Genomic DNA, 19,419 nt, shown 5'->3' with positions numbered 1-19,419 from the left:
TTACGTTACAGTCTTATGCTAAAATGAATTAACTTTTTTTTTTTATCATCAATCTACAAACAATACCCCGTAATGACAAAGCAAAAACAGGTTTTCAGACATGTTTGCAAATGTATTATAAATAAAAAACAGAAATACCTTATTTACGTAAGTATTCAGACCCTTTGCTATGAGACTCAAAATTGAGCTCAGGTTCATCCTGTTTCCATTGATCATCCTTGAGATGGTTCTACAACTTGATTGGAGTCAACCTGTAATAAATTCAGTTGATTGGACATGATTTGGAAAGGTACACACCTGTCTACATAAGGTCCCACAGTTGACAGTGCATGTCAAAGCAAAAACCAAGCCATGAGGTCGAAGGAATCGTCCGTAGAGCTCAGAGACAGAATTGTGTCGAGGCACAGATCTGGGGAAGGGTATCAAAACATTTCTGCAGCATTGAAGGTCCCCAAGAACACAGTGGCCTCCTACCATTCTTAAATGGAAGGAGTTTTTGCAATCACCAAGACTCTTCCTAGAGCTGGCCGCCTGCCCAAACTGAGAAATCGGGGGAGGGAGGGAGGTGACCAAGAACCCGATGGTCAGTCTGACAGAGCTCCAGAGTTCCTCTGTGGAGAGGGGAGAACCTTCCAGAAGGACAACCATCTCTCCATCACTCTACCAATCAGGCCTTTATGGTAGAGTGCCCAGACGGAAGCCACTCCTCGGTAAAAGGCACATGACAGCCCGCTTGGAGTTTTTCAAAAGGCACCTAAAGGACTCTCAGACCATGAGAAACAAGATTTTCTGTATGCCAAGCGTCACGTCTGAAGGAAACCTGGCACGATACCTACGGTGAAGCATAGTGGTGGCAGCATCATGCTGTGGGGATGTTTTTCAGCGGCGGGGACTGGGAGACTAGTCAGAAAAACGGAGCAAAGTACAAAGAGATCCTTGATGAAAACAACGACCCTTAGCACACAGCCAAGACAACGCAGGAGTGGCTTCGGGACAAGTCTCTGAATGTCTTTGAGTGGCCCAGCCAGAGCCCAGACTTGAACCCGATGGAACATCTCTGGAGAAACCTGAAAATAGCTGTGCATCAACGCTCCCCATCCTACCTGACAGAGCTTGAGAGGATCTGCAGAGAATGGGAGAAACTCCCCAAATACAGGTGTGCCAAGCTTGTAGCGTCATACCCAAGAAGACTTGAGGCTGTAATCACTGCCAAAGGTGCTTCAACATATTAGTGAGTATAGGGTCTGAATACTTATAAATATGTGATATTTCAGTTTTTTTTAAATACATTTGCACAAAAAAAATGCTTTTGCTTTGTCATTATGGGGCATTGTATGTAGATTGATGAGGGGAAAAAACTATTTAATCCATTTTAGAATAAGGCTGTAATGTAACAAAATGTGGAAAAAGTCAAGGGGTCTGAACACTTTCCGAATGCACTGTATATTAATTGACCAGGTTTCTTGCAAGGATCTGGGGAACAGTTGCAGTAGTTGTTCCACTTTCAACAGATGACAACATGGGGAAAGAAGACAGATGTCTCATAGTGATCCTTGAACTCCCTGAAAGGCTGTAGGTGAAATAGAATACCTGTCTGCCGTCCTAATCCTTAAAGCATATGTAAATCTATTCCTAGAAATGTATTGACCATTCAAATGCCTACGGTACTTAAATTGTTTGAATAATGGATAGATTTGGAATTCTCTGCCATTGACCTCGTTATCTGGACTTCTGGGGTACATGTTCATCTCAGAAGGCAAATCATATGGATGCTTCAGGAGAAATGACTCTGTTGGGGTAAAAAAGAGACCTGAGTGGGCTTACTCTAACACACACACACGCACGCACGCACGCACGCACGCACACACACAAAGGCATTGTAAAAACCCAATATGTGTGTCAGTGTACAATATATACTGTATGTCTGTCTAAGTATACTCACTGAGTTCTGAGATGCTGCCCACCCGTGTGGCTAGCAGGCACTGCTCTATGGAGCGCAGCTCCGACTGACTGTAGGAGTGGCCCTCCCCACTTTTCCCTGACCGCTGCTGGTCCCGATGCAGAGTCAGGCTCTCTGGTAGGCTGAGCACACCTGCAGTAGGGAAAGTGGCAGAGGGGGGAGATAGAGAGAAAGGAGGTTGAGAGGAAGGAAGAGGAGAGAAAAGAGACAGGTGGTTAAGAACAAACCAATGTGTAAACACAGTAGTCAGACTCACGATGGACCCAGACTCACTGGATAACAAAATGTCAAATAAGTGAAAAGTTACAATAATCATAATACAGCATGAGTTGGTTCTTTTTAAGTAAGGAGAAGTGACTTTTCCATTGCAGGAAAGCTTTATGTTCATTAGATATGTTGGTTTGTATTGCACTGCAACAGGTGAATGGTTTGTCCCTAATGCTCATTGTCAGCCATCTTCGTAGAGGGGACATTGAGGAGTATACTGTATTGTGTTTCTGTCTACACAAGCAATCACTGTGTGTGAGGAACAACGCCTGGCAGTCTTTGTCGCTGAGCTAGGGTGTAATCGTTTGCTGTTTACAAGTTGAGGCATTGGAACAGGGAGAGGATACTTCATCCCCTCAATTTCAGAAATGTCCCCCTTGACTGCCTGTGTTTCATAGAGTATTATTGCTTAGAGAAAAAAACGAATATATATATATATATATATATATATATATGATTTGTGATGATGCGGCTTAGTGCCGCCTTTCCAGTGTTTTCCTGACATTGATTAAACTCTACCTGTTGCTGAATGTATCAGTGGGGCAAAAAAGTATTTAGTCAGCCACCAATTGTGCAAGTTCTCCCACTTAGAAAGATGAGAGAGGCCTGTAATTTTCATCATAGGTACACTTCAACAATGACAGACAAAATGAGGGAAAAAAATCCAGAAAATCACATTGTAGGATTTTTTATGAATTTATTTGCAAATTATGGTGGAAAATAAGTATTTGGTCACCTACAAACAAGCAAGATTTCTGGCTCTCACAGATCAGTAACTTCTTCTTTAAGAGGCTCCTCTGTCCTCCACTCGTTACCTGTATTAATGGCACCTGTTTGAACTTGTTATCAGTATAAAAGACACCTGTCCACAACCTCAAACAGTCACACTCCAAACTCCACTATTGCAAAGACCAAAGAGCTGTCAAAGGACACCAGAAACAGAATTGTAGACCTGCACCAGGCTGGGAAGACTGAATCTGCAATAGGTAAGCAGCTTGGTTTGAAGAAATCAACTGTGGGAGCAATTATTAGGAAATGGAAGACATACAAGACCACTGATAATCTCCCTCGATCTGGGGCTCCACGCAAGATCTCACCCCGTGGGGTCAAAATGATCACAAGAACGGTGAGCAAAAATCCCAGAACCACACGGGGGGACCTAGTGAATGACCTGCAGAGAGCTGGGACCAAAGTAACAAAGTCTACCATCAGTAACACACTACGCCGCCAGGGACTCAAATCCTGCAGTGCCAGACGTGTCCCCCTGCTTAAGCCAGTACATGTCCAGGCCCGTCTGAAGTTTGCTAGAGAGCATTTGGATGATCCAGAAGAAGATTGGGAGAATGTCATATGGTCAGATGAAGCCAAAATATAACATTTTGGTAAAAACTCAACTCATTGTGTTTGGAGGACAAAGAATGCTGAGTTGCATCCAAAGAACACCATACCTACTGTGAAGCATGGGGGTGGAAACATCATGCTTTGGGGCTGTTTTTCTGCAAAGGGACCAGGATCGACTGATCCGTGTAAAGGAAAGAATGAATGGGGCCATGTATCGTGAGATTTTGAGTGAAAACCTCCTTCCATCAGCAAGGGCATTGAAGATGAAACGTGGCTGGGTCTTTCAGCATGACAATGATCCCAAACACACCGCCCGGGCAACGAAGGAGTGGCTTCGTAAGAAGCATTTCAAGGTCCTGGAGTGGCCTAGCCAGTCTCCAGATCTCAACCCCATAGAAAATCTTTGGCGGGAGTTGAAAGTCCGTGTTGCCCAGCAACAGTCACAAAACATCACTGCTCTAGAGGAGATCTGCATGGAGGAATGGGCCAAAATACCAGCAACAGTGTGTGAAAACCTTGTGAAGACTTACAGAAAACGTTTGACCTCTGTCATTGCCAACAAAGGGTATATAACAAAGTATTGAGAAACTTTTGTTATTGACCAAATACTTATTTTCCACCATAATTTGCAAATAAATTCATTAAAAATCCTACAATGTGATTTTCTGGATTTTTGTTTCTAATTTTGTCTGTCATAGTTGAAGTGTACCTATGATGAAAATTACAGGCCTCTCCTCATCTTTTTAAGTGGGAGAACTTGCACAATTGGTGGCTGACTAAATATTTTTTTGCCCCACTGTATGCCCAAACATCTGCTATTATATACATGTAAGAGCTCTGTATGATTTTTAGTTAATGAATTGTATGGCTGTTAAATGCTGATTAATTTATGAATGCCATGCTACTTTGATGTATTTTAGAGATAAATACAAGTAAATACAAGTCATAAATAAATACAAGTGAGTTGGGTAGGACCCAAGCCAGGTAGCAGTGTTACCAACTGGTATTTATGCCAGTCTGTTTTAGGAAGGGGGTAGACTGCTGCTGATAGTTACCTGCCTGTCTCCGTACTCACGTTTCAATACGAGATGCTTGTTGTGAGTTAAATAGCTGTAGTCCACTGTTGCTAAACAGTTGAATAATCTAGCCTTTCTTGTTTTTGTCGATCCATTGTGTATATTCAATTCGACTGCCATCTCCCTTGGCAGTGAGACACCTTACTTTATCACAGGATTCCACACCTACTTGTGTTATTTTATTCAGATTTAAGCTATCAGGTGGCCATGTTAAATTCTAGTTCCTCATTTCAAATATGGCTATTTAGCTCTGCAGAAATGAGGGTATGTGCTCATATTTGTATGCTGTACCTATCCCTCTTCAGTTTGGCTCAGATGGAGTGTTCTACCTAAACTAATATCATGGAGGCAGTTTCATCATAGATGCAGCCACAAATTACATTAGTCATTCTCTCCTGCTCAGGGGATGACGAGGCAGATTGCTTTCCTTCCCATTTCCTATTCTTCCACAGCAGCGCAGTGCTGCTGCCGCTTCCCACGACTCACGCCTGCGGTGTGTCAAATTACAAAATGGCTATAACCAATGGCCCTATACTCCCTAGGGAAAAGGGAAAGTAGCTTTGGTTTGAACACTTCCTCCTCAATATGCAGCTAATTTAATTGACTTGCTGCCTGGCCTTGCAGTTTACACTATTCATCAGTCTCTAAGGAAAAAAATGGCTTCAAGGGAATTTAGTAATCCTCCTCTGACCAATTACACATGACTAGACTAATTTGTTACACATAGAATAGAGACCTCAGCTAATTTCTTATTCCAAACATATTTTTCTATTTTTTTCTCCTCCAGGGTGACGATGGTCAGACTATTGACAGTAATGAAAGTCAGTCACCATGGAGACGGAGAGCCAGTGGGGGGGTGACTGGTTGCCGTGACGCAGGGATAACAGGTGTTGTGTGGTGTAGAGCCACAGCGCACTGCTCAGTGTTCATCACCCCTCCCATTATACACCTCAGTTAGGTACACTACGGGGGACCACGTACAAACACATGTCCCTCTAACAAAGGACATGAGACCCAACCATCTGCTTCAGTAGGATAGGGTCAGATGTCTGATACAGCACCAGCCAAACCTAACGTACAGTATCAACCAATGCCTTGGTGGAAGACTTTTACAGGTAGGTAGCCTAGTCCCAGATCTGTTTGTGCAATACATGACAATGACTGTAGGTGTTGGCAAGACAGCAGATCCGGGACCACAGACCAGGCTACCTCAATCAAATCAAATTACATTTTCTTGGTCACATACACATATTCAGCAAGCACATAGGCACAATATGGATTTCTCTGAAACACCTTCTTTATTATCTTGCCAGCTCACAGAGCAACGCTACAGGAAATCCAGCTTTAAGCACTTAAAGCAGCGGGGAGCTGTCCTGGCATCTCTCCCCTCCCCTGCCACCACTTTCACACCATTATACAGCTAGCTAAATGTGTTCCTCAACCTTTGATGTGCAGTGATTTAGCAAAACACCCATCATTTTTGTGGGGAACGTTATAACAGCCACATTATTCTGGAGGTAAATATTGAGCATCATGCAATAGTCAAAGATAGAAAAGGCGACATCAGGAGGACTCTATGAGGGGGATGCTATGAGTTACAAAAACACTGAAGTGTCACCTTGATTTCCCATAAGGTAGGCTGGGCTGGCTGGCAGCAGAGGCACCCTCTTGCCAGTTGCCACAGAGGCCCTCAACATGCAGGCCATGACCTGAACATCCACTTAGTCCATGGGTGCCAGTCCTGTGTGTGACCTGAGACAGGAGGGAAGAAGAGAAGGAGGATGGAGAGAAGAGGCTCATACTGATGGGCGAGGTAAGACTCCTTCCTGTTTTCTCTTGGCTCCCCCGGTCATCTCTCCATCCCTTGGCCATCCTTCAGTCAGACCAACACAGTTCTGTTGGAGCTGGACAGGCTTTACGCGGAAGATCACTGAAAAGTCAGGATTTCCAAGGGGTGCCAGAGAGTTGTTTACTATGAAACTTGGCCAAAGTAAAGACCCGTATCAAGACCCTGAAGAAAAAATTGGGTTCACTCACAGTTTTCGAGCCTGTAATTTTGCCAATGTCCTCAAAATGTATTAATTGATTTATAAATGAGAGTATGTGCTTGAAAAACACCTTGCAAGTTTGCACTTTAGCTTTTGGCTTTAACTTTCCCAGTCCTTGACCTTACTGTGACGCAGGGTGCAGAATCATGCAGTGATGGTGCAAGACCAGCTGACAGTGAAGTGCAGGCTGCTCACAGGCTTGGCTGGGGCAAGGTGACTCACTGTGTTCTAATGCAAGCCAGTGAAGCCACTGCCCTCAGGGAAGAACTGCTTGAGTTCAAATCAAATCACATTTTATTGGTCACATACACATATTTAGCAGATGTTATTTCGGGTGTAGTGAAATGCTTGTATTCCTAGCACCAACAGTGCAGTAGTATCTAACAATTCACAACAATACACAAATCTAAAAGTAAAATAATGGTATGAAGAAATATATAAATATTAGGACGAGCAATGTCGGAGTGGAATTGACTAAAATACAGTAGAATAGAATACAGTATATACAACTGAGATGAGTAAAGCAGAATGTAAACATTAATAAAGTGACTAGTGTTCCATTATTAAAGTGACCAGTGATTCCATGTCTATGTATATAGGGCAGGGTTGAGTAACCGGGTGGTAGCCGGCTAGTGATTACTATTTAACAGTCTGAAGGCCTTGAGATTAAAGCTGTTTTTCAGTCTCTCGGTCCCAGCTTAATGCACCTGTACTGACCTCACCCTCTGGATGGTAGCGGGGTGAATAGGCAGTGGTTCAGGTGGTTGTTGTCCTTGATGATCTTTTTGGCCTTCCTGTGACATTGGGTACTGTAGGTGTCCTGGAGGGCAGGCAGTGTGCCCCCAGTGATGCGTTGGGCAGTTGCGGGCGGTGCAGTTGCCGCACCAAGCTGTGATACAGCCCGACAGGATGCTCTCAATGGTGCATCTTTAAAAGTTTGTGAGGGTCTTAGGGGCCTAGCCAAATTTCTTCAGCCGCGCTGTTGCGCCTTCTTCACCCTACTGTCCACAATCAACTCCTTTGTTTTGTTGACATTGAGGGAGAGGTTATTTTCCTGGCACCACTCCGCCACGGCCCTCACCTCCTCCCTGTAGGCTGTCTCGTCATTGTTGGTAATCAGGCCTGCTATGTTTGTGTTGTCTGCAAACTTGATGATTGAATTGGCGGTGTGCGTGGCCACGCAGTCATGGGTGAACAGGGAGTACAGGAGGGGGCTAAGTACGCACCCTTGTGGGGCCCCAGTGTTGAGGATCAGTGAAGTGGAGGTGTTGTTTCCCACCTTCACCACCTGGCACCTGGGGGCGACCTGTCAGGAAGTCCAGGACCCAGTTGCACAGGACGGGGTTCAGACCCAGGGCTCCGAGCTTGATGATGAGCTTGAAGGGTACTATGGTGTTGAGCTGTAGTCAAGCTGTAGTCAATGAACAGCATTCTTACACAGGTATTCCTCATGTCCAGGTGGGATAGGGCAGTGTGCAGCGCAATGGCGATTGTATCGTCTGTTGATCCATTGGGCCGGTAAGCAAATTTAAGTGGGTCTAGGGTGTCAGGTAAGATAAAGGTGATATGGTCCTTAACTAGCCTCTCAAAGCACTTAATGATGACAGAAGTGAGTGCTACGGGGCGATAGTAATTTAGTTAGGTTACCTTTTCTTTCTTGGGTACATGAACAATGGTGGCCATCTTGAAGCATGTGGGGAAAGCAGACTTGGATAGGGAGAGATTGAATATATCCATAAACACTCCAGTCAGCTGCTCTGTGCATGCTCTGAGGACTCGGCTAGAGATGACATGTGGGCCATCAGCCTTGCGAGGGTTAACGCGCTTAAATTTCTTACTCACGTCGGCCAACGAGAACGAGAGCCCACAGTTCTTGGGAGGGTGCCGCGTCGATGGCACTGTGTTATCCTCAAAGCGGGTGAAGAAGGTGTTTAGCTTGTCTGGGAGCAAGACATTCTTACACACACTCCAGCCACAACCAAAGTACAGTAACCACTCTCTCTGTGCGTGACAAAAAAGCCAAGCCTGGACTCCTCTCCTGATTATGTCCCTGTCACTGTGCTGTGGTTCAAACCTGGCAATATTCAGCCACCAGAGATTAGATTATTAATTTAGATGATGAAATTATTTTCTGATGTTGTTGTTATCAAAAATGCATTTGACAGAATAAATGTTTTTGCAATGACAGAGGCCTGTCTGACATATGGTGGCAGTGGTGGGATCCAGTAGCCATTGTGTCTTTTGAATAATACATTTCAGACTTTGAATCTATTTAACTACCTGGGCTAGGTGACAGCTAGTGCTATTCAGTCATGAGGTTTAAATGCATGAGAGAAAGAGAGAAATAGAGAATGAGAGAAAGAGAGAAAGAGAGAGAGAGAGAGAGAGATAGAAAAAGAGAGAAGGAGAGAGAGAAGGAGAGAAAGAGCGAGAGAGAGAGATCCTCCAGGCAAGCCACTCATCACTGAATGATGACTAATTGGTTGTATACAGGAGGAGCCCCCCATCCAGATCTCTCTCTATAATGAATGCTTAGTACTCAATAATAGGGTCGTTCTAAAGTGGACAGTGTCATACAGCCTCAAAGAAAAGACCTGGGACATTAAAAGCAATGGTTTGGAACACTGACTCCATTCTACTGCCACAGGGAGAACATAGTAGTTAGTTATTTTACATGTAAAAAAAACAATTACTGTTTACTTTGCTGTTGAAACATTGATTATCAAATAACTGCTTTACTTATAAATGTTGACATATGAGCACACAAATCCATCTGAGCTACTATTTAGGCCTATTAGAGGAGCTATGTAGGGAGAAAAGAGGGAACAAAGCAGGGTTACTATAGACTGTCTATCTCTGCCACCCCCTGTCTGTAGGGCTGAATGCCTAGCATTCAGCCAGGCTCTGCCTCTCTGACTTCCCCAGGCTTGACTGTAGGAGTTGTGACCTCGATGTGGCTTTACCCTGCACTTAAATCTATTTTCGAGGGACGCACTAGAGCCTGGTTCTTCCCCAGAAAACTCTGCAGCTCCATGGGACTAGTTTCCCTGGGTTTCTCACAGAGCAGGGACGACACTGAAATATAGCAGTCCGTCTGTCTGCTAAGTCACTCTTTCCTCTGTGTACTGTATTTACTGTTCTAGGGGATTTAGAGATGAATAATACAACTTAGACAAGAGGCATGTGACTTGTATCAAATAAGAAAAGAGAAAAAGAAATGTCTGTATGTAAAAACAAGAATATGGTAGAGAGAAAGATAGAGAAAAGAGATAAGGAAAAAGAGAGAGAGAGTCTTTCCTATTGTACCTTTCTTTCTTTGCAGAGTGTACTGCACCATGTACTGTACCAGGTGTGCCTGTAAGGGGTTAACCCTGATACTGCACATAGTCTTTTAAGGGAGCTGGCTCACTCTGGGCTCTGACATCCCCCTGCCAGACCAGATGGTGGCCATATGTATACAGAGAGAGGAATCAGACATGATGGAGCTAGCCTGAGAAACAGTGATGCAGAAATGCAGAGAGAAGAGAGAATATAACATACGGTACATTGTATAACAGCTTTATTTCCTCGTATGCATTGACATTTGTAGGCCAATATTCAGTGGTACAAATACAACTGTGAGTGAAATGTCTAGAGTTGTATGTGAGTTAGATGAGAGGCGGAGTACACATGCCTGGGATGACTGTACAAGTGCTTGAGTATGGGCTTGGTCTGGGATACCCAGCAACCACAGTACGGTCTAAGACGGCCACCGACCACAAGTCTTTAATGGGTTAGTACTGTATAGCAGCCACAGAGACGTGTTGGAAGTTGGAGGCTACAACCACTCTGAAGTGAGATCACACAGGACCTGGGAGAAAAGACCAACACATGCACATGTATGCTTCTATTAGTATTATAAACTGGATGGTTCGGGCCCTGAATGCTGATTGTCCGAAATCTGTGGTATATCAGACCGTATACAACGGGTATGACAACACATTTATTTTCACTGCTCTAATTATGTTGGTAACCAGTTTATAATAGTAATAAGGCACCTTGGGGGTTTGTGGTATATGGCCAATATACCACGGCTAAGGGCTGTATCCAGGCACTCCACATTGCGTTGTGCGTAAGATCAGCCCGTACCGTGGTATATTGGCCAAATACCACAACCACTCGGGCCTTATTGCTTATATAGAACATGGTCTGGGGATAGAGCATGTCAACATGCTATCAGACAGACACATATTGTAAACACGCACATACAGTACATACACATGCACACATAAGCACACACATACTTACATGCAAGAACACACACATGTATGCATACACAAATGCATGCGCACGACACACGCATCCATGCAAGCATACACACAAAGAAACATACAATACAACAGAGACATAAATATGCCTCAAACGATGCATCGCTGTAGTCTATACGTCCCAGTACAAGGACAAGATTTTGTAGTTCTCTTACAATAACAATTATATCAGATATAAACTTCCATTTAGATCTCACACAAACACACGCAAAGGCAACTATCTACACATGCACAAACACACATCAACAAAACCTAATCAATTCCATCTGTCAAGCATTCAACGCTTTCTGCCTCTTTGAACCTTGTTTCAGTGGCGGTGTGGGTTTCCTCTTGGAGAGAACCATGTGGATCCTTTGAACACGTTTGCAAGCAGATACAATTTCATTTTTTCATGATTTTTTATATATTTTTAAACAATACGAAACATACACATACAAACAATAACATACAGACGCTTACAAACATCCACAACATCACCCCTGCCAAGACCCACCTGCTCACACCCCCATCTCCACCGCCCGCATCACTCTCTGCCACATGGCCTCAAACTGCACCATTTTGTTTCTCATCGTCCCCCACACACTTTCAACATATAGACAGTAAAGCATTTGCAACCCGTTTCACAAAGCTAGGAGTATGTCGGACATCACTACTTCACAGGAGAGGCATTTGAATAAAAAAATATATATATCAAAATGTGTTTTTTGTCAGAAATGCTTCTGGAACATGTGAACTTTCTTGTGCCTCAATAACAAACTTGTATGCCATCTGTAAATACCAATACAATTGTTAAATTAAGAGCCTAGTCGGTTTAGCCACAGAAAAATACAGGAACCTTCCCACTAGCCATGATTGTTTGAGATAATGTATGGGCTGGACGGGCCGAGAGAGGAGATCGGATTGGTCTCCCATGTAGCATGTTTCCGTCTATAACATGAGCTGCTCAGTATACGTGGAAATTCCTTTCTACCGAGGCTTTTTTTGAAAGATATCATGAAGAACTGAAAAAGTGTTGTATTGCTACCTTGAAGTTAATAGCGCTATCAACAAAGATCAGTGGGAAAAGTTGTGATGGACTACTTTCTGGAGGATGATCATGCCATGCTGACTCTCTCTGACTCTGAAAATGAATCAGACAAATTAATGATTTACGTAAAAATCACTGTCATCAGAAGAAACGGTGATCATTAGTGCTGTTGTCACGCAAGAAGTTGAGTTTTGAAATCAGTGGAATGCCTGATGGAAGCAGACAGATGATTGCCAAATTCGGAATTTCTTGATATGAAACTTGTAAGTATTTGCAAATATCTACATTGGTCAGTCCAAAATTGCTTTTTATTCTGTCATGGAAATACATTGATTTCCAAGCCATTTACAGTTTCTATGCCTTAAGTTTGCCATGTAAACCAATTTATCTGTGAATTCTGAAAAGCTATCTATCTATCTAGGATCTAGGATTGTTCCTTAGTGTTGTGTGTTTTATGGAGTGGTATTGGTTCTTGTAAAATAAGTAACATTTTCTTCCACAGTGTTGTACTGTTCTTAACTATGAAGTTTTTAATGTTCTTAGCTTCATCATTTGAAAATAGACATGTATGGACCTTGCTTTGTGCACAGGGGCATTGTCATGCTGAAACAGGAAAGGGCATTCCCCAAACTGTTGCCACAAATTTGGAAGCACAGAATTGTCTAGAATTAAAAGCAGCTCCAGACCATTATTCCTCCTCCACCAAACTTCACAGTTGGCACTATGCATTCGGGCAGGTAGCGTTCTCCTGGCATCTGCCAAATCCAGATTCGTCCGTCGGACTGCCAGATGGTGAAGCGCGATTCATCCGTCCAGAGAATGTGTTTCCGCTGCTCCAGAGTCCAATCGTGGCGAGCTTTACACCACTCAAGCCGACGCTTGGCATTGAGCATGGTGATCTTAGGCTTGTGTGCGGCTGTTCGAACCATGGGAACCCTTTTCATGAATCTCCCGACAAACAGTTATTGTGCTGACGTTGCTTCCTATGATGGTGAAAGTCACTGAGCTCTTCAGTAAGGCCATTCTACTGCTAATGTTTGTCTATGGAAATTGCATGGCTGTGTGCTTGATTTTATAGCCGATTCCACTAATTGAAGGGGTGTCCACATACTTCTGTATATATAGTGCATATAGAGTGTGTATACACAAAAGTCAGAATACACAAAAGTCACAAAGCAAATAACTTTTTTGTACTTTGAGGTGCTACGCCTTTTAGGGCTTTTAAACTCCAACTCCTCTCTTGATGTACCAAAAGCCTGTGGATTATGTCTTTGTACATACATTGGAGATAGACTGCCATTTAAGTATTGTGGTCAGTTTGTATTACCTTTTGTAAATCTCTCTCTCAGTTTGTAAATTAAATGAAAATATAGTGGCTGGTGGGGGTCTACTTGGGGAGAGTGGGTCCACCGAGAGACTGAAGTGAAATGAGTGGAGGCCCACACACATCTCAGAGAAGTGTCTGATGCCCTCCCAGTCTCCCCGTCCCAGTCCCTCGGATAGAGCCCCTCTCCCCTCTTACCAATAACCACCATTATATCTTAGCTATACTGACAAAAAAGGAATAATAAGGATTCAACATCTTCTCCTAATCTGTCCAGAACTAAGAACTACATTGTACTATATTGTACCATCTCTACCTCCCCCTTCCTGTTTTCTCCCCCCTTCACCCCACCCAAGCTAAGCTTGTCCCAACCTCCCATACTTGCCCACCCAAGATAAGCTTGTCCCAACCTCCCATACTTGCCCACCCAAGCTAAGCTTGTCCCAACCTCCCATACTTGCCCACCCAAGATAAGCTTGTCCCAACCTCCCATACTTGCCCACCCAAGATAAGCTTGTCCCAACCTCCCATACTTGCCCACCCAAGATAAGCTTGTCTCAACCTCCCATACTTGCCCACCCAAGCTAAGCTTGTCCCTACCACCCATCCTTGCCCATCCTTTCCCACCCAGGCTAAGCTTGTCCCTACCTCCCATCCTTTCCCAACCTTACCCACCCAAGTAAAGCTTGTCCCAACCTCCCATCTTTTCCCACCCTCCCTAACTCTCAGACACCCTTACACCCATCGATTTACTCATCCATTCTCATTCATTCCCGCCCAACATATACCCTATGCATCCACACACTGATTTTATCCAATACATCACCAGATTCCTGCAGTAAGCTCTGGACCATTACTCCAGATCATTGCAGCTAGGTAGCTGCTACCGAGTGGCCTAGCCCCGAAGCTAGCCTTGAGCCAGGCTCATCTCCCGGCCGGCTCAGTGGACCCTATGATCACTCGGCTACACAGCTGATGCCTTCCGAACTCTTCACTAACACGTCTAGAAGCCACTACATCACCGGATTCCTGCCGTAAGCTCTGGACCTTTGCATCGGATGATCGCAGCTAGCTAGCTGCTACCGAGTGGCAATAGTGGCTAACGCCCTTGTTCCGGAGCTAGCAACAGTTAGCCTCGAGCCAGGCACATCTTCCGGCTAGCAAACAAAATTACTCCAGCTACAATACCTCTTTTGCCAATTGGCCTTGACCCTTTGTCGACACGGAGCCCCGCCGATCCATCACGACTGGTCTGCAGACATAATTCCGTCCGTTGTGCCCTCAACCGGCCTTTAACGGATGTCGGTGAAGACGCTTCTGCTAGCCCCGGCCTGCTATCTTTATGAACGCTGTGTCTCCCACTTGCTAGCGTAGCAACAACTACCTAACGGCTTCCCTGTTTCATCTATTGCTGTTCACTGGACCCTATGATCACCTGGCTACATAGCTGATGCCTGCTGGACTGTTCATTAATCACGATACTCCATTTTGTTTATTTTGTTTATCTGTCGGCCCCAGCCTCGAACTCAGGCCCTGTGTGTAGTTAACTGACCCTCTCTGCCCATTCATCGCCATTTTACCTGTTGTTGTTGTCCTAGCTGATTATCTGTTGTGGTCTTACCCGTTGTTGTCTTAGCAAGCTCTCCCAATCAACACCTGTGATTGCTTTATGCCTCGCTTTATGTCTCTCTCTAATGTCAACATGCCTTGTATACTGTTGTTTAGGGTAGGTATCATTGTTTTATTTTACTGCAGAGCCCCTAGCCCCACTCAACATGCCTCAGATACCAATTTTGTCCCACCTCCCACACATGCGTTGACCTCACCTAGCATAACCAGTGCCTCCAGAGACGCAACCTCTCTCATCGTCACTCAATGCCTAGGTTCACGTCCACTGTACCCGCACCCTACCATACCCCTGTCTGTACATTATACCCTGAATCTATTCTACCACGCCCAGAAATCTGCTCCTTTTATTCTCTGTTCCCAACGCACTAGACGACCAGTTTTGTAGCCTTTAGACATACCCTCATCCTACTCCTCCTCTGTTCCTCGGGTGATGTAGAGGTTAACCCAGGCCCTGTGTGTCCTCAGGCGCTCTCATTTGTTGACTTCTGTAACCGTAAAAGCGTTGGTTTCATGCATGTTAACATCATTAGCCTCCTTCCCAAGTTTGTTTTACTCACTGCTTTAGCCAACCCTGATATCCTTGCCGTGTCTGAATCCTGGTTTAGGAATGCCACCAACAATTCTGAGATTTCCATCCCCAACTACAACATTTTCGGTCAAGATAGAACTGCCAAAGGGGGAGGAGTTGCAATCTACTGCAGAGATAGCCTGCAAAGTTCTGTCATACTTTCCAGGTCTATGCCTAAACAGTTCAAGCTTCTAATTTTAAAAATGAATCTCTCCAGAAATAAGTCTCTCACTGTTGCCGCCTGTTATAGACCCCCCTCAGCTCCCAGCTGTGCCCTGGACACCATATGTGAACTGATTGCCCCTCATCTATCTTCAGAGTTCATTCTGCTAGGTGACCTAAACTGGGATATGCTTAACACCCCGTTCGTCCTACAATCTAAGCTAGATGCCCTCAATCTCACACAACTTATCAAGGAACCCACCAGGCACAACCCTGAATCTGTAAACATGGGCACCCTCATAGATATTATCCTGACCAACTTGCCCTCCAAATACACCTCTGCTGTTTTCAATCAGGATCTCAGCGATCACTGCCTCATTTCCTGCATCCGTTCACTGTCAAACGCTCCCTAAAACACTTCTGCAAACAGGCCTTTCTAATTGACCTAGCCCGGATATCCTGGAAGGATATTGACCTCATCCCGTCAGTAGAGGATGCCTGGTTGTTCTATTAAAGTAATTTCCTCACCATCTTAAATAAGCATGCCCCTTTCAAAAAATATAGAACTAAGAACAGATATAGCCCTTGGTTCGCTCCAGACCTGACTGCCCTCGACCAGCACAAAAACATCCTGTGGTGTACTTCACTAGCCTTGGTTTCTCAAATGACTGCCTCGCCTGGTTTTTATTTAAATTTTTTGCTCTTTTGCACACCAGTATTTCTACTTGCACATCATCATCTGCACATCTATCACTCCAGTGTTAATTTGCTAAATTGTAATTACTTTGCTACTATGGCTTATTTATTGCCTTACCTCCTTACTCCATTTGCACACACTGTATATAGATTTTTCTGTTGTTATTGACTGTACTTTTGTTTATCCCATGTGTATCTCTGTGTTGTTGTTTTTTGTCACACTGCTTTGCTTTATCTTGGCCAGGTCGCAGTTGTAAATGAGAACTTGTTCTCAACTGGCCTACCTGGTTAAATAAAGGTGAAAAAAAACAATAAAAACACCCATTCTCTCCCACCTTCCTACACATATACATATTCACCATACCTCACTCTTCCCTCACACTCCCATACATACAGAATATACCAACCTACACACCTACACGCACGCGCACACATACACACACATTCATAGAACAGTTATTGACATATAGTGCCTTGAGAAAGTATTCACACCTCGCAACTTTTTCCACATATTGTTGTGTTATAGCCTGAATTTAAAAAAATATATATATAAAAAAAATGTATGTCTCTGGCCTACCCACATTATCCCATAATGTCAAAGTGGAATTGTGTTTTTCAAAAAGCTGAAATGTCTTGAGTCAATAGGTATTCAACCTATTTGTTATGGCAGCCTAAATAAGTTCAGGAGTAAAAAATGTGCTTAAAAAGTTGCAATGCCTCATAAGTTGCATGGACTCACTCTGTATGCAGTAATAGTGTTTAACATTTTGAATGTCTACCTCATCTCTGTATTCCACATGTACAATTATCGGTAATGTCTCTCAGTCGTGCAGTGAATTTCAAACACAGATTCAACCAAAAAAACAGGGAGGCATTCCAAAGTCTCGCAAAGAAGGGCACTTATTGGTAGAAGGGTAAAAAAAGCAGACATTGAATATCCCTTTGAGCATGGTGAAGTTATTAATTACACTTTCAATTGTGTATCAATACACCCAGTCACTACAAAGATACAGGCGTCCTTCCTCAGTTGCCAGAGTGGAAGGAAATCACTCAGGGATTTCACCATGAGGCCAATAGTGACTTTAAAACAGTTGCAGAATTTAATGGCTGTGACAGGAGAAAACAGAGGATGGATCGACAACATTGTAGTTACTCCACAATACTAACCTAACTGACAGAGTGAAAAGAAGGAAGCCTGTACAGAATAAAAATATTCCAAAACATGCATCTTGTTTGCAAGAAAGCACTAAAGAAATACTGCAAAAACTATTTTTGTCCACAAAGTGTTATGTTTGGGGCAAATCTAATACAACACATTACTGAGTACCACTCTCCATATTTTCAAGAGCTGCCAAAGGTAATTCTAACATGTATTGACTCAAAGAGTTGAATAGCTATGTAATCAAGATATATTAGTGTTTTATATGGCATACGTTTTCTACAAATGTTCACATTTTTCTTCCACTTTGACATTACAGAGTATTTTGTGTAGACCTCCCGTCCCCCAAAAAAGTAAATTACATCCATTTTAATCCAACTTTGTAATGCAACAAAATGTGGAAAAGGTCAAAGGGTGTGACTACTTTCTGAAGTCACTGTACATGTCACGACTTCCGCCAAAGTCGGTTCCTCTCCTTGTTCGGGCGGCGTTCGGCGGTCGACGTCACCGGTCTTCTAGCCATCGCCGATCCACCTTTTATTTTCCATTTGTTTTGTCTTGTCTTCGTGCACACCTGGTTTACCTCTCATACTAATTAACATGTGTATTTAGCCATCTGTTTCCTCCATGTCTGTGTGGGGTATTGTTTATTGTCAAGGTTAATACGCTTCCGGCTGGTTTGCGCCGTGTTTTCTTTTATACCCATGCTTTGTGGCAGCCGGTACTTTGTACTTGGGTTTTGTACTTTGTGCTGCCTCACTTGTTCTTTGGGCATTTGTTTTTGTGACGCGGTTGCGTTCTGTATTATGATTTCCTAATAAAGTGCTTTGTCCATTCATCTCTGCTCTCCTGCGCCTGACTTCCATGCACCAGCTACACCCACCATTGACAGTACATGGCATACAGGTACAATTTCCATTACGTCAGAAAACTCACTTACTGCTGGGGTGTATAAAAGGCCAGGAAAGAGATAGAAAATAAGAAATTATGTAGCTCGGGAAAAAGGAACTTCTAATGTGCCCTTGTGCTGACATTAATAGCAAAGGAAATCAAAGTGCATATGTGTGTAACAACCTGTTTCCAGACGCCAATATAGAGTGAGTCATTTGACACTTCACCAGCCATTTGATTACCATCGTATGGCGTCACGGTTGTTGACTTAGATTGAAAGCCTCTCTATACTTCCATACTGTCTGATCCTTGCACATCATATACCCAAAGCCAGTTATCGAAAGGCCGCTGGTTCGAATCACCGAGGCGACTAGGTAAAAATCTGTCGATGTGCCCTTGAGCAAGACACTTAACCCTAATTGCTCCTGTAAATCACTCTGGATAAGAGTGTCTGCTAAATGATTATTATATATATATTTGTTTTTTATATGTTCATCTAGTCTCTTCTCTCATCTTCTCTCATTACCAAACAAGACCATAGGAGTTGGCACAACGTCACAAACAGATCTGGGACCAGGCTACCTCTTGACCAACAAGATCTCACAGTTTGACAAATTTGACATTTATCTAGGTTTCTTCAAACGACCCATTTCAAGTTGTTCTAAACATCAAATTTCAAGGTGTTTTGGACACAGTGAGTTGCTCCTCCTGCTGCAGCTCCTCCTTTATGCAGCTCCTCCTGCATTAATTCCAAATGGTTAAGGGTTAAGGTTAGGAAAAGGGTTAAAACAAAAACAACTCCACGGTTAAGTTTAGGCATTCATTCCGAATGGTTACGGGTTGGGATAGGTGTTAATAAAAAACGAGTGTCTAGCACTGGGATTGACACGCGACCCTCAGAGCTGGAGCTCACGGCTTACTTTTCTGTGGGAAATCAATATCTCATTATATCTCAACTACTGTA

General features: G+C 43.6%; 1 protein-coding gene across 1 annotated transcript in view; it reads right to left on the bottom strand.

The window, feature by feature from the left end:
* LOC129861811 (ankyrin repeat and BTB/POZ domain-containing protein 3-B-like) overlaps positions 1-19,419 on the bottom strand; it is a 162,759-nt gene that overhangs the window by 82,386 nt on the left and 60,954 nt on the right. The window contains exon 2 of the mRNA XM_055932963.1: positions 1,943-2,092. Within this exon, the coding sequence (XP_055788938.1) occupies positions 1,943-2,092 (150 nt within the window). The remainder of the gene's footprint in view (positions 1-1,942; positions 2,093-19,419) is intronic.

This window comes from Salvelinus fontinalis, chromosome 9 (assembly GCF_029448725.1).
Source record: "Salvelinus fontinalis isolate EN_2023a chromosome 9, ASM2944872v1, whole genome shotgun sequence".
Classification (NCBI taxonomy): Eukaryota; Metazoa; Chordata; class Actinopteri; order Salmoniformes; family Salmonidae; genus Salvelinus; species Salvelinus fontinalis.
This window is presented reverse-complemented; position numbering and strand designations above follow the sequence as displayed.